The sequence below is a fragment of the Bombina bombina genome, chromosome 6 (genome assembly GCF_027579735.1).
Source record: "Bombina bombina isolate aBomBom1 chromosome 6, aBomBom1.pri, whole genome shotgun sequence".
NCBI classification, from domain to species: Eukaryota; Metazoa; Chordata; class Amphibia; order Anura; family Bombinatoridae; genus Bombina; species Bombina bombina.
In genome coordinates this window covers 657065900-657082885 of record NC_069504.1, presented here as the reverse complement: position 1 = coordinate 657082885, position 16986 = coordinate 657065900, and the positions used below count along the sequence as shown (strand labels likewise).

General features: G+C 39.2%; 1 protein-coding gene across 1 annotated transcript in view; it reads right to left on the bottom strand.

Annotated features, from left to right (window-relative positions):
• SERINC4 (serine incorporator 4) overlaps positions 1 to 16986 on the bottom strand; it is a 250149-nt gene that overhangs the window by 179838 nt on the left and 53325 nt on the right. Inside the window, exons 2-3 of the mRNA XM_053719367.1 lie at positions 6324 to 6491; positions 5062 to 5240 (exon numbers count right to left, since the gene is read on the bottom strand). Coding sequence (XP_053575342.1) covers positions 5062 to 5240; positions 6324 to 6491 — 347 coding nt within the window. The remainder of the gene's footprint in view (positions 1 to 5061; positions 5241 to 6323; positions 6492 to 16986) is intronic.

The window sequence follows — 16986 nt, the reverse complement described above, 5'->3', positions numbered from 1 at the left end:
GGCACCACATACATGCACAATACAATTAGAGCATACAGTACCAACTGATACTGCACTGGCACCATATACATGCACAATACAAGTAGAGCATACAGTACCAACTGATATAGCACTGGCACCACATACATGCACAATACAAGTAGAGCATACAATACCAACTGATATTGCACTGGCACCACATACATGCGCAATACAAGTAGAGCATACAGTACCAACTGATATAGCACTGGCACCACATACCTGCGCAATACAAGTAGATCATACAGCACTACCTGATATAGCATTGGCACCACATACATGCGCAATACAAGTAGAGCATACAGTAACAACTGAAATTGCACTGGCACCACATACATGCACAATACAAGTAGAGCATACAGTACCAACTGATATAGCACTGGCACCACATACATGCACAATAAAAGTAGAGCATACAGTACCCACTGATATTGCACTGGCACCACATACATGCACAATACAAGTAGAGCATACAGTACCAACTGATATTGCACTGGCACCACATACATGCACAATACAAGTAGAGCATACAGTACCAACTGATATTGCACTGGCACCACATACATGCACAATACAAGTAGAGCATACAGTACCAACTGATATTGCACTGGCACCACATACATGCACAATACAAGTAGAGCATACAATACCAACTGATATTGGACTGGCACCACATACATGCACAATACAAGTAGAGCATACAGTACCCTCTGATATAGCGCTGACACCACATACATGCACGATACAAGTAGAGCATACAGTACCAACTGATATTGCATTGGCACCACATACATGCACAATACAAGTAGAGCATATAGCACTACCTGATATAGCACTGGCACCACATACATGCTCAATACAAGTAGAGCATACAGTACCAACTGATATAACACTGGCATCACATACATGCACAATACAAGTAGAGCATAAAGTACCAACTGATATAGCACTGGCACCACATACATGCTCAATACAAGTAGAGCATACAGTACCAACTGATATTGCACTGGCACCACCTACATGCACAATAGAAGTAGAGCATACAGTACCAACTGATAGTTCACTGGCACCACATACATGCGCAATACAAGTAGAGCATACAGTACCAACTAATATTGCACTGGCACCACATACATGCACAATACAATTAGAGCATACAGTACCAACTGATATTGCACTGGCACCACATACATGCACAATACAAGTAGAGCATACAGTACCAACTGATATAGCACTGGCACCACATACATGCACAATACAAGTAGAGCATACAGTACAAACTGATATTGCACTGGCAAGACATACATGCACAATACAAGTAGAGCATACAATACCAACTGATATTGCACTGGCACCACATACATGCACAATACAAGTAGAGCATACAGTACCAACTGATATTGCACTGGCACCACATACATTCGCAATACAAGTAGAGCATACAATACCAACTGATATTGCACTGGCACCACATACATGCACAATACAAGTAGAGCATACAGTACCAACTGATATTGCACTGGCACCACATACATGCGCAATACAAGTAGAGCATACAGTACCAACTGATATTGCACTGGCACCACAAACATGCGCAATACAAGTAGAGCATACAGTACCAACTGATATTGCACTGGCACCACATACATGCGCAATGCAAGTAGAAAAGCTGTTATACAATTCATAAATCACATTGCAGCCAGTATAAAACAATACCAAAAGGGACAGCAAACACATGAGATTTCAAATTAAAATGTTTAGTTGCGAACAGTAAAACAACTTTGCAGTATACTTTAATTATTTATTTTCATGTCATTTTCTAATTATCTAAGCTGGATATACTGTGTATATATATATATATATATATATATATATATATATATATGCCCCTAATTGGCTTTAACAGATAACAATTGCAAAACAATCACCTAGATTACAAGTTTTGCGGTATGATGCGGTACGGCTATACTGCTGACAAATTGCCCATTGCGCATGGGAATGGCAGGTCTCCCATATTACAAGTCACAGCGGTATAGCTAGCATTTTAACCTGTAACGCAACAATCCATTCGGTACTCAAAAAAATAAGTTTTTAGTGTTGGATTTCCATTGCGCCATATCACAGGTTGTGCGGTCCGGCTAAAATGCTTGTGTTACAGTCTTTACCGACAAGATCCATTCCGCGATCTGAGATCAGTAGTTATGGATTTTGCAAAACAAAAATGTTTCACAAAACTCATAACTAAAATGTTACAAAGTTCACTAACACCCATAAACTACCTATTAACCCCTAAACCGCCACCCTCCTGCATCGCAAATACTATATTAAACTTATTAACCTCTAATCAGCTGCCCACCCACATAGCCAACACTATATAAAGCTATTAACCCCTAATACGCCGGCCCCCCCACATCGCTACTACTATAATAAACCTATTAACCCCTAAACTGCCGGCCCTCCACATCGCAACTACTATAATAAACCTATTAACCATTAAATCTTCCCACCCCCATAACACTACTACAATAAACCTATTAAACCCTAAACGGCCGGCCCCTCCACATCGCCACTACTATAATAAACCTATTAACCCCTAAACCGCCGCCACCTCATCACAACTACTAAACTAAACCTATAAACCCCTAAACTGCCGCCCCCCACATCCCAACACACTAAATTAAACTATTAACACCTAAACCTAATATCCCCCTAATTTTAAATTAAATTTACAATATAATTATCTTTAAATAAATAAAAACTTACCTGTGAAATAAAAAGTTTAAACTATAAAGTAACCTAACTTAACTATTTTAAAACAATAAAATTAACGGAAAAAATTTTTTTTTTATAAATTTAAAAAATCCTAACACTACGAACAAAAATAAAAATTACATTACAAGAAAATAAAAACTCTGAAATTATTAAAAAAAAAAAAAAATTCTAAAATTACAAAAGATAATAAATTAAATTTTCCAAAATAATAAAAATTACACCTAATCTAATACTCCTATAAAAACAAAAAGCCTCCCAAAATAAAAACACCCCCTAACCTAACAATAAACTTCCAATAGCCTTTAAAAGGGCCTTTTGTATGACATTGCCCTAAGTAAAACAGCTCTTTTACCTTACAATATTACAAAGTCCCTCCTAAAAGTAAAAACCCCCACCCGACCAACCCCCCAAAATAAAAAATCTAAATCTAAAAAAATCCTAAAATACCCATTTCCCCTAAAGGGGCATTTGTATGGGCAGTACCCTTAAAAGGGAATTCAGCTCTTTTACTGCCCATCAAAACCCTAATCTAAAACAAAAACCCACCCCAAAAAATAAAAAAAACCTAACAGTACCCACATGAAATCTACTCACAGTTCCTGAAGTCCAGACATCCATCTTCATCCAGGCGGCGAGAAGTCTTCATCCATCGCGGGGGTATATCTTCATCCCGGTGGCACAAAGCTGTGGAGGCACAGAGCATCATCCGATGGATTAAGATGTCGCCGCCTGGATGAAGACTTCTTGCCGCCTGGATGAAGATGGATGTCCGGACTTCAGGAACTGTGAGTAGATTTTCTGGGGATAGTGTTAGGTTTTTTTTATTGGGTGTTTTTTTTAAAAAAAAATTAGGTATGGGCAGTAAAAGAGCAGTAAAAGAGCTGAATGCCCCTTTAGGGGCAATGGTTAGCTTAGGTTTTTTTTTAGACGTAGGTTTTTTATTTTGGGGGGTTGGTTGGGTGGGGGTATTTACTGTTAGGGGGATTTTGTAAATTTTAGGTAAAAGAGCTGGCAATGCCCTACAAAAGGTCCTTTTATGGGCTATTGATAGTTTAATGTTAGGTTAGGGGGTGTTTTTATTTTGGGGGGCTTTTTTGTTTTTATAGGGGTATTAGATTAGGTGTGATTTTTATTATTTTGGATAATTTAGTTTATTATTTTTTGTAATCTTAGAGTTTTTTATTTTTTGTAATTTTAGAGTTTTTATTTTTTTGTAATGTAATTTTTATTTTTTTTCGTAGTGTTAGGATTTTTTTAATTTGTAATTTAGTTTCTTTTATCTTTCACTAATTTTATTGTTTTAAAATAGTAATGTTAGGTTACTTTGTAGTTTAAACTTAGTTTTTTTTTTATTTGACAGGTAAGTTTTTATTTATTTAAAGATAGTTATATTGTAAATTTAATTTAAAATTAGGGGGTATTAGGTTTAGGGGTTAATAGTTTAATTTAGTGTGTTGCGATGTGGGGGCCGGCAGTTTAGGGGTTAAGAGGTTTATTGTAGTAGTTTTGATGTGGGGGGGGTCGGCTGTTTAGGGGTTAATAGGTTTTTTAAAGTAGTAGCGATGTGGGGGTCGGCAGTTTAGGCGTTAATAGTTTTTTTTTGTGTAAGCAATGTTGGAGGCAGCAGATTAGGGGTTAATTATTTTATTTAGTGTCGGCAAAGTCAGGGAGCAGTGGATTAGGGGTATTTAGACTAGGGGTTTATGTTAGGGTGTTTTAACGTAACTTTCTTTTCCCCATAGACATTAATAAGTTTGTGTTACAGCGATTGCCATTCCGCGATCGCAGGTGTTTTTTTTAACACTTTCTCTCCATTGATGTCTATGGGGAAAAGTGTGCACGAGCACCATACTGCACAAAAAGAGAAACTTTTGGCTTAACTTGTAATGGCAGCACTATGGAAAGTGTGATAACGCAAAAATGTTTGCGTTCTTTACGTACCCGGTATAGCGCAAAACTTGTAATGTTGGTAAATGTGCTTTATACTAACATAATGACCATGGCTAGCCTTTTTAGCTGCAGACTCAAGCCTAGATTGAATACTCCAAATAGGCAATTGGTGGTTGGAGTTTGCCTCTTAAAAATTGCAGCAAACAAGGTAACATGTTTTAACCATGTTTAGACTTTGCTGATGTTATTTTATAGCAAGACAATAGAAATGTATTGTAAATTCAGTGTGTTTACTGTCCAAATGCGTCTGAAACAAATGTATAACCATTTCTCTTATACTAATGAGCAATGAGAAATCATACACTTAGATAAAATTATTACCCATTGTGCACCATTGCTCTGAATTCCTCTGTTGATTTTACATTCACAAGGAAAACTGCCTGAATGAAGTAGAAAGAAGCCGTCCCAAAGCATACTCTGTACACAGCTGAGTAACCCACAAGCATATCACAGTCTGTGCCTCCAGGAAGGTGTTTGCATAACAGTGAAAACAAAGGCACCTACAAGCAGGAAAACAGACATCCAAACATATAAGGCTTAAATCATATTGAATAGTATATGTATATACAGCAGGAATACAAACACTACATTCCATGTTTAAAATAATGATAGATACTCTGCTAAAAAGCACTATTTTTTATTTCCGCACTGTTACCTCCGTGTTTTGGCAATAACCTTAATCATAGTTGCTAAAAAACATTAATTGCCAACCTTTTTTAAGACTCATAAATTGTTCCAATTGGTTAAATCTAAACATGTGGTCAACTTACTATACCAATTATGTATGGAGGAATATTCCTATTATATTCCCGCTGGTTACTTAGTATTTGACAACTATTCAAAATCACTACCTAATCATATAAGATCCATTGTATTTATCTTCATTTTTATATGGTAAAGTTAATCTTTAATATATACAAAATAAAAACGCGTGTAAACATTATCACAATAATACAGATATTGTGAATTCCAAACCTTAAAAAATATCCAATTTGCCTTCACATTTGATTTTATTTTGTATTTTTCATTTTATATACATTTTTATTTTATATGCTTTGCATTTAGTAAACCTATATTATATTATAAAATAATGATAATAGTTATTTGGTTTGAAATAGAAGCCTGACAAAATTAAAGGGACAGAAAGCCCCAACACTTTCTTTCATGATTTGGATACATACATTTTTAAACAATTTTCAAATTTACTTCTATTATCAAATTATCTTCATTATCTTCTTATCCTTTGCTGAAGGAACAGCATTGCACTACTGGCAGCTAGATGAACTCATCTAGCTAGCCAATCACAAGAGACAAATGTGTGCAGGCACCAATCAGCAGCTAGCTCCCACTAGTGTAGGAAAAGTGTGTATTCTTTTTCAACAAGGGATTCCAAGAGAACGAAGCACATTTGAAAATAGAAGTGAATTTAAAAGTGTCTTAAAATAACACGCTCTATCTGAATCATGCAGGTTTAATTCTGACTTTCCTATCCTTTTAATACACATACAAAGGTGCACACTGGTTGAGTAAAACTGTTTTGACGGGTTTTTTCTCTCTATTACTTAAAGTGCCTTGTTACTTACATGCTCCTTGACAGCCTCTGATACCTTTCTGGAGAGCATGAGGCAGCAGACTGTAGAGGCCAGAATGTGGAAAAGTGTGTATAGGAGTCTGGTCCCTGTAGAGACTTTAATGCTGGGGCAGCAGGAGCAGCACAAAGAACATGGAGAAGGGCCACAGCAACAGCATATCTGTCATAGAAAACAGGCAACAGGATTAATCACACTCTTGTTATTTGTAAGTGTGATCTAATGTGTATATGAACAACATCCCCAAACTGTGATGTGTATTAACATGATATTTGTACATATATTATAATCCCACTTCTGTGCATGAAATCTTATATGAAATATTTGAATTATAGTATCCTTATTAGTGGCAGACTGTTATTTATATGTGTAGATAATGAGAAGAGATTAGCATACACAAAGACATGACCAGGATCTGTGACTTGCATTCATATACTGGGTGAACTCCTATACACTAAGGGCTAGATTACAAGCAATATTAGCGCTCCACTTTGTAATACCAGCGCACGCTAATGTTACAAGGTCGCGTTCACATTGCTAGGAATCATTGCGCTAATGGGAGCCTCGTTCTGATGCTGTCAGAGATTGCACAGAACCTAAGTGCAGCAAAGGGGGTAAGTTGCACAGTGATTGCAGCATTTTTAAATATATATGTATAAGCTTATATATATATTAAGTGTTGATATGTGTATATACACATATTAACACATAAATATATAAGTATATAAAGCATATACATATATATTTACTGGGAACACACAGTTCCCATAGACCGCAATGTAAAGGCACTACATAAAATAAATGTATACTACATAAAATAAAGATGCTGCTATCTTTATTTTTTTAATAAAATACACTAGGCTGTAATTTGGGGGCATTTGGGGCACATTTATAAAATTAACCAGGGATCGGATCTCTGGTTAATTTTATTAGCGCTTGTAATAGCTGGTTAATTATCGCGCGCCCGCAAGCAGGCAAATTTGCCGTTTGCAGGCACACAATAATTTAGCACTCCACTTGTAATATAGCCCTAAATGTATTTCAAGTCCTGAAATCCCAATGAAATCCTCCTCAATCACAGTGGTAATGGAAATGATGAATCTGCAGAAAAAATAAACCAGTCCTGTCTCCACATAAGCCTATGAATAAGTTAGCTGGGAGGCTTGTGGAAAATTCCCAGAATGCAATATTTAGCACCCTGCAATCAGGTGATTTATCCTTGTGAGTGTATTTAATCTATTTCTTCTTAATACTGGAATCATTTTTTGAAATTAATGCACAATTCTGGCTCTCTTCTGTTTGCTTTATTCTCAAAATAAAGCTTGTTTTTTTAAAAAAAAAAAAGTTACACAGTTTTTAGGTTATTTTAGTCTTCCATGCATAATTATATTTTAATAATTAATAATAATTTAAATAATCATTTTTGTTATCATAGAATTTGACAAGTTACCAAACATTTTAAACTATTTTTCTTGCAATGACATAAACCCATTGTTATCTTCTTATTCTCAATATTGTTTCTTAACAATCATATTAAAAAATACAGAATAGTTTAACTATATATGACACAGGTGGAAACATTCCAGCATTGCAATATTAACATTCCACTATGTCAGCTGATTTCTACTTGAGTACCTAAAATAAGTATCTAAGCTCACCTGTAAAAAAAGCTGGTGATCTCCTAAAATATTTCACCATTGAATGATCAAAAGCCTTACATATTCCATTTTTAAATAAATCTCGTTTGTATTCTTGGGAATTTAATATTCTAGCTATTATCTATGTAATAGCTGAATGATCACTGAATGGACAGCATTCAGTTACAGGATAATTACAATGGAAAATCTCATATAGCAGACAGTCGGTGTGGTCAGGTGTGGTTTAAGGTCCTGTCTATACACGGACGATTGGAGATCATAACACTTTACTTTTCTGATTTCAATATTATATACAAGTAAGTATACATTATATATCATCAAAGAAACATAGATTTTTATAACAGATAAGAAACAGAAGATTCAGATTTCGTCTAGAAATGTACGCTTAATTAAATATTAGGATCGCCTTGCTCTTTCTGTAAAAAATAAAAATGCTGCAACAATAAAGGCTCCAATTTGAGATCATGAAGCCTTGTTCTGATATTGCACTTTTGGTGAAAAATGCTTTTATCCTTAGCTTTATTAAATCTTTTAATGCATTCATTAAATTTCACTTTAAAGGGATATTTTAGCGCAAAAATTAAATGCTGTAATACTTTGTTTATTTTTTATTTCTAAACAAGATCCTTCATTTACTATGGGCCAGATTATGAGTGGAGTGCAAACTTTTGCGCACAAGCGATATCGGGTTTTCGGGATCATTTGCACGCAGGTTAAATTGCGCTGGTATTACAAGTTGAAAGTAAATGCAGTTGATTGAGCGCAATTCAAGTTAATGCTCGTTGAGTTAGCACATTCTCAGAGCTGTTGCTAACTGTTTTGCAAAACAAAAAAGTGTCACAAAACACATGAAACATACATTACAAAGAACACATACTCATTATAACACCATCTAATAATAATTATTTTAAAAAAATACTGCACAAAAAAGTTATATGGGCTCAAAGATATGAGGTCTCGCGTTTTAGAAAAAAAAACGCAGGCATTGAGATACATACATATACATCTCTAAAGATGGATATGTATGTATTTATATGTGTCTCTATATGTGTACATATGTATTTATGTATTTATATGTGTATATATGTATTTATATGTGTATATATGTATTTATAGACATATATACACATATAAGCACATACATACAGGGAGTGCAGAATTATTAGGCAAGTTGTATTTTTGAGGATTAATTTTATTATTGAACAACAACCATGTTCTCAATGAACCCAAAAAACAGAATTTATGTTTACCTGATAAATTACTTTCTCCAACGGTGTGTCCGGTCCACGGCGTCATCCTTACTTGTGGGATATTCTCTTCCCCAACAGGAAATGGCAAAGAGCCCAGCAAAGCTGGTCACATGATCCCTCCTAGGCTCCGCCTACCCCAGTCATTCGACCGACGTTAAGGAGGAATATTTGCATAGGAGAAACCATATGGTACCGTGGTGACTGTAGTTAAAGAAAATAAAATATCAGACCTGATTAAAAAAACCAGGACGGGCCGTGGACCGGACACACCGTTGGAGAAAGTAATTTATCAGGTAAACATAAATTCTGTTTTCTCCAACATAGGTGTGTCCGGTCCACGGCGTCATCCTTACTTGTGGGAACCAATACCAAAGCTTTAGGACACGGATGAAGGGAGGGAGCAAATCAGGTCACCTAAATGGAAGGCACCACGGCTTGCAAAACCTTTCTCCCAAAAATAGCCTCAGAAGAAGCAAAAGTATCAAACTTGTAAAATTTGGTAAAAGTGTGCAGTGAAGACCAAGTCGCTGCCCTACATATCTGATCAACAGAAGCCTCGTTCTTGAAGGCCCATGTGGAAGCCACAGCCCTAGTGGAATGAGCTGTGATTCTTTCGGGAGGCTGCCGTCCGGCAGTCTCGTAAGCCAATCTGATGATGCTTTTAATCCACAAAGAGAGAGAGGTAGAAGTTGCTTTCTGACCTCTCCTTTTACCGGAATAAACAACAAACAAGGAAGATGTTTGTCTAAAATCCTTTGTAGCATCTAAATAGAATTTTAGAGCGCGAACAACATCCAAATTGTGCAACAAACGTTCCTTCTTTGAAACTGGTTTCGGACACAGAGAAGGTACGATAATCTCCTGGTTAATGTTTTTGTTAGAAACAACTTTTGGAAGAAAACCAGGTTTAGTACGTAAAACCACCTTATCCGCATGGAACACCAGATAAGGAGGAGAACACTGCAGAGCAGATAATTCTGAAACTCTTCTAGCAGAAGAAATTGCAACTAAAAATAAAACTTTCCAAGATAATAACTTAATATCAACGGAATGTAAGGGTTCAAACGGAACCCCCTGAAGAACTGAAAGAACTAAATTGAGACTCCAAGGAGGAGTCAAAGGTTTGTAAACAGGCTTAATTCTAACCAGAGCCTGAACAAAAGCTTGAACATCTGGCACAGCTGCCAGCTTTTTGTGAAGTAACACAGACAAGGCAGAAATCTGTCCCTTCAGGGAACTTGCAGATAATCCTTTTTCCAATCCTTCTTGAAGGAAGGATAAAATCTTAGGAATCTTAACCTTGTCCCAAGGGAATCCTTTAGATTCACACCAACAGATATATTTTTTCCAAATTTTGTGGTAAATCTTTCTAGTTACAGGCTTTCTGGCCTGAACAAGAGTATCGATAACAGAATCTGAGAACCCTCGCTTCGATAAGATCAAGCGTTCAATCTCCAAGCAGTCAGCTGGAGTGAAACCAGATTCGGATGTTCGAACGGACCCTGAACAAGCAGGTCTCGTCTCAAAGGTAGCTTCCAAGGTGGAGCCGATGACATATTCACCAGATCTGCATACCAAGTCCTGCGTGGCCACGCAGGAGCTATCAAGATCACCGACGCCCTCTCCTGATTGATCCTGGCTACCAGCCTGGGGATGAGAGGAAACGGCGGGAACACATAAGCTAGTTTGAAGGTCCAAGGTGCTACTAGTGCATCCACTAGAGCCGCCTTGGGATCCCTGGATCTGGACCCGTAGCAAGGAACTTTGAAGTTCTGACGAGAGGCCATCAGATCCATGTCTGGAATGCCCCACAGCTGAGTGACTTGGGCAAAGATTTCCGGATGGAGTTCCCACTCCCCCGGATGTAATGTCTGACGACTCAGAAAATCCGCTTCCCAATTTTCCACTCCTGGGATGTGGATAGCAGACAGGTGGCAGGAGTGAGACTCCGCCCATAGAATGATTTTGGTCACTTCTTCCATCGCTAGGGAACTCCTTGTTCCCCCCTGATGGTTGATGTACGCAACAGTTGTCATGTTGTCTGATTGAAACCGTATGAACTTGGCCCTCGCTAGCTGAGGCCAAGCCTTGAGAGCATTGAATATCGCTCTCAGTTCCAGAATATTTATCGGTAGAAGAGATTCTTCCCGAGACCAAAGACCCTGAGCTTTCAGGGATCCCCAGACCGCGCCCCAGCCCATCAGACTGGCGTCGGTCGTGACAATGACCCACTCTGGTCTGCGGAATGTCATCCCTTGTGACAGGTTGTCCAGGGACAGCCACCAACGGAGTGAGTCTCTGGTCCTCTGATTTACTTGTATCTTCGGAGACAAGTCTGTATAGTCCCCATTCCACTGACTGAGCATGCACAGTTGTAATGGTCTTAGATGAATGCGCGCAAAAGGAACTATGTCCATTGCCGCTACCATCAACCCGATCACTTCCATGCACTGAGCTATGGAAGGAAGAGGAACGGAATGAAGTATCCGACAAGAGTCTAGAAGTTTTGTTTTTCTGGCCTCTGTCAGAAAAATCCTCATTTCTAAGGAGTCTATTATTGTTCCCAAGAAGGGAACCCTTGTTGACGGAGATAGAGAACTCTTTTCCACGTTCACTTTCCATCCGTGAGATCTGAGAAAGGCCAGGACAATGTCCGTGTGAGCCTTTGCTTGAGGAAGGGACGACGCTTGAATCAGAATGTCGTCCAAGTAAGGTACTACAGAAATGCCCCTTGGTCTTAGCACAGCTAGAAGGGACCCTAGTACCTTTGTGAAAATCCTTGGAGCAGTGGCTAATCCGAAAGGAAGCGCCACGAACTGGTAATGCCCTTCCAGGAATGCGAACCTTAGGAACCGATGATGTTCCTTGTGGATAGGAATATGTAGATACGCATCCTTTAAATCCACGTGGTCATGAATTGACCTTCCTGGATGGAAGGAAGAATAGTTCGAATGGTTTCCATCTTGAACGATGGAACCTTGAGAAACTTGTTTAAGATCTTGAGATCTAAGATTGGTCTGAACGTTCCCTCTTTTTTGGGAACTATGAACAGATTGGAGTAGAACCCCATCCCTTGTTCTCTTAATGGAACAGGATGAATCACTCCCATTTTTAACAGGTCTTCTACACAATGTAAGAATGCCTGTCTTTTTATGTGGTCTGAAGACAACTGAGACCTGTGGAACCTCCCCCTTGGGGGAAGTCCCTTGAATTCCAGAAGATAACCTTGGGAGACTATTTCTAGCGCCCAAGGATCCAGAACATCTCTTGCCCAAGCCTGAGCGAAGAGAGAGAGTCTGCCCCCCACCAGATCCGGTCCCGGATCGGGGGCCAACATTTCATGCTGTCTTGGTAGCAGTGGCAGGTTTCTTGGCCTGTTTTCCCTTGTTACAGCCTTGCATTGGTCTCCAAGCTGGCTTGGCTTGAGAAGTATTACCCTCTTGCTTAGAGGACGTAGCACTTTGGGCTGGTCCGTTTCTACGAAAGGGACGAAAATTAGGTTTATTTTTTGCCTTGAAAGGCCGATCCTGAGGAAGGGCGTGGCCCTTACCCCCAGTGATATCAGAGATAATCTCTTTCAAGTCAGGGCCAAACAGCGTTTTCCCCTTGAAAGGAATGTTAAGTAGCTTGTTCTTGGAAGACGCATCAGCCGACCAAGATTTCAACCAAAGCGCTCTGCGCGCCACAATAGCACACCCAGAATTCTTAGCCGCTAACCTAGCCAATTGCAAAGTGGCGTCTAGGGTGAAAGAATTAGCCAATTTGAGAGCATTGATTCTGTCCATAATCTCCTCATAAGGAGGAGAATCACTATCAACCGCCTTTATCAGCTCATCGAACCAGAAACATGCGGCTGTAGCGACAGGGACAATGCATGAAATTGGTTGTAGAAGGTAACCCTGCTGAACAAACATCTTTTTAAGCAAACCTTCTAATTTTTTATCCATAGGATCTTTGAAAGCACAACTATCCTCTATGGGTATAGTGGTGCGTTTGTTTAAAGTGGAAACCGCTCCCTCGACCTTGGGGACTGTCTGCCATAAGTCCTTTCTGGGGTCGACCATAGGAAACAATTTTTTAAATATGGGGGGAGGGACGAAAGGAATACCGGGCCTTTCCCATTCTTTATTAACAATGTCCGCCACCCGCTTGGGTATAGGAAAAGCTTCTGGGAGCCCCGGCACCTCTAGGAACTTGTCCATTTTACATAGTTTCTCTGGGATGACCAACTTGTCACAATCATCCAGAGTGGATAATACCTCCTTAAGCAGAATGCGGAGATGTTCCAACTTAAATTTAAATGTAATCACATCAGGTTCAGCTTGTTGAGAAATGTTCCCTGAATCAGTAATTTCTCCCTCAGACAAAACCTCCCTGGCCCCATCAGACTGGGTTAGGGGCCCTTCAGAAATATTATTATCAGCGTTGTCATGCTCTTCAGTATCTAAAACAGAGCAGTCGCGCTTACGCTGATAAGTGTTCATTTTGGCTAAAATGTTTTTGACAGAATTATCCATTACAGCCGTTAATTGTTGCATAGTAAGGAGTATTGGCGCGCTAGATGTACTAGGGGCCTCCTGAGTGGGCAAGACTCGTGTAGACGAAGGAGGGAATGATGCAGTACCATGCTTACTCCCCTCACTTGAGGAATCATCTTGGGCATCATTGTCATTGTCACATAAATCACATTTATTTAAATGAATAGGAATTCTGGCTTCCCCACATTCAGAACACAGTCTATCTGGTAGTTCAGACATGTTAAACAGGCATAAACTTGATAACAAAGTACAAAAAACGTTTTAAAATAAAACCGTTACTGTCACTTTAAATTTTAAACTGAACACACTTTATTACTGCAATTGCGAAAAAACATGAAGGAATTGTTCAAAATTCACCAAATTTTCACCACAGTGTCTTAAAGCCTTAAAAGTATTGCACACCAAATTTGGAAGCTTTAACCCTTAAAATAACGGAACCGGAGCCGTTTTGAACTTTAACCCCTTTACAGTCCCTGGTATCTGCTTTGCTGAGACCCAACCAAGCCCAAAGGGGAATACGATACCAAATGACGCCTTCAGAAAGTCTTTTCTAAGTATCAGAGCTCCTCTCACATGCGACTGCATGCCATGCCTCTCAAAAACAAGTGCGCAACACCGGCGCGAAAATGAGGCTCTGCCTATGCTTTGGGAAAGCCCCTAAAGAATAAGGTGTCTAAAACAGTGCCTGCCGATATTATTATATCAAAATACCCAGATAAAATGATTCCTCAAGGCTAAATATGTATTTAATAATGAATCGATTTAGCCCAGAAAAAGTCTACAGTCTTAATAAGCCCTTGTGAAGCCCTTATTTACGATCGTAATAAACATGGCTTACCGGATCCCATAGGGAAAATGACAGCTTCCAGCATTACATCGTCTTGTTAGAATGTGTCATACCTCAAGCAGCAAGAGACTGCTCACTGTTCCCCCAACTGAAGTTAATTGCTCTCAACAGTCCTGTGTGGAACAGCCATGGATTTTAGTGACGGTTGCTAAAATCATTTTCCTCATACAAACAGAAATCTTCATCACTTTTCTGTTTCTGAGTAAATAGTACATACCAGCACTATTTCAAAATAACAAACTCTTGATTGAATAATAAAAACTACAGTTAAACACTAAAAAACTCTAAGCCATCTCCGTGGAGATGTTGCCTGTACAACGGCAAAGAGAATGACTGGGGTAGGCGGAGCCTAGGAGGGATCATGTGACCAGCTTTGCTGGGCTCTTTGCCATTTCCTGTTGGGGAAGAGAATATCCCACAAGTAAGGATGACGCCGTGGACCGGACACACCTATGTTGGAGAAAACTCATTAATATCAAAGCTGAATATTTTTGGAAGTAGTTTTTAGTTTGTTTTTAGTTTTAGCTATTTTAGGGGGATATCTGTGTGTGCAGGTGACTATTACTGTGCATAATTATTAGGCAACTTAACAAAAAACAAATATATACCCATTTCAATTATTTATTTTTACCAGTGAAACCAATATAACATCTCAACATTCACAAATATACATTTCTGACATTCAAAAACAAAACAAAAACAAATCAGTGACCAATATAGCCACCTTTCTTTGCAAGGACACTCAAAAGCCTGCCATCCATGGATTCTGTCAGTGTTTTGATCTGTTCACCATCAACATTGCGTGCAGCAGCAACCACAGCCTCCCAGACACTGTTCAGAGAGGTGTACTGTTTCCCTCCTTGTAAATCTCACATTTGATGATGGACCACAGGTTCTCAATGGGGTTCAAGTCAGGTGAACAAGGAGGCCATGTCATTAGATTTTCTTCTTTTATACCCTTTCTTGCCAGCCACGCTGTGGAGTACTTGGACGCGTGTGATGGAGCATTGTCCTGCATGAAAATCATGTTTTTCTTGAAGGATGCAGACTTCTTCCTGTACCACTGCTTGAAGAAGGTGTCTTCCAGAAACTGGCAGTAGGACTGGGAGTTTAGCTTGACTCCATCCTCAACCGAAAAGGCCCCACAAGCTCATCTTTGATGATACCAGCCCAAACCAGTACTCCACCTCCACCTTGCTGGCATCTGAGTCGGACTGGAGCTCACTGCCCTTTACCAATCCAGCCACGGGCCCATCCATCTGGCCCATCAAGACTCACTCTCATTTCATCAGTCCATAAAACCTTAGAAAAATCAGTCTTGAGATATTTCTTGGCCCAGTCTTGACGTTTCAGCTTGTGTGTGTCTTGTTCAGTGGTGGTCATCTTTCAGCCTTTCTTACCTTGGCCATGTCTCTGAGTATTGCACACCTTGTGCTTTTGGGCACTCCAATGATGTTGCAGCTCTGAAATATGGCCAAACTGGTGGCAAGTGGCATCTTGGCAGCTGCACACTTGACTTTTCTCAGTTCATGGGCAGTTATTTTGCACCTTGGTTTTTCCACACGCTTCTTGCGACCCTGTTGACTATTTTGAATGAAACGCTTGATTGTTCGATGATCACGCTTCAGAAGCTTTGCAATTTTAAGAGTGCTGCATCCCTCTGCAAGATATCTCACTATTTTTTACTTTTCTGAGCCTGTCAAGTCCTTCTTTTGACCCATTTTGCCAAAGGAAAGGAAGTTGCCTAATAATTATGCACACCTGATATAGGGTGTTGATGTCATTAGACCACACCCCTTCTCATTACAGAGATGCACATCACCTAATATGCTTAATTGGTAGTAGGCTTTCGAGCCTATACAGCTTGGAGTAAGACAACATGCATAAAGAGGATGATGTGGTCAAAATACTAATTTGCCTAATAATTCTGCACTCCCTGTACATATGTACACATACTGTATACAGGGAGTGCAGAATTATTAGGCAAATGAGTATTTTGACCACATCATCCTCTTTATGCATGTTGTCTTACTCCAAGCTGTATAGGCTCGAAAGCCTACTACCAATTAAGCATATTAGGTGATGTGCATCTCTGTAATGAGAAGGGGTGTGGTCTAATGACATTAACACCCTATATCAGGTGTGCATAATTATTAGGCAACTTCCTTTCCTTTGGCAAAATGGGTCAAAAAAAGGACTTGACAGCTCAGAAAAGTCAAAAATAGTGAAATATCTTGCAGAGGGATGCAGCACTCTTAAAATTGCAAAGCTTCTGAAGCGTGATCATCGAACAATCAAGCGTTTCATTCAAAATAGTCAACAGGGTCGCAAGAAGCGTGTGGAAAAACCAAGGCGCAAAATAAC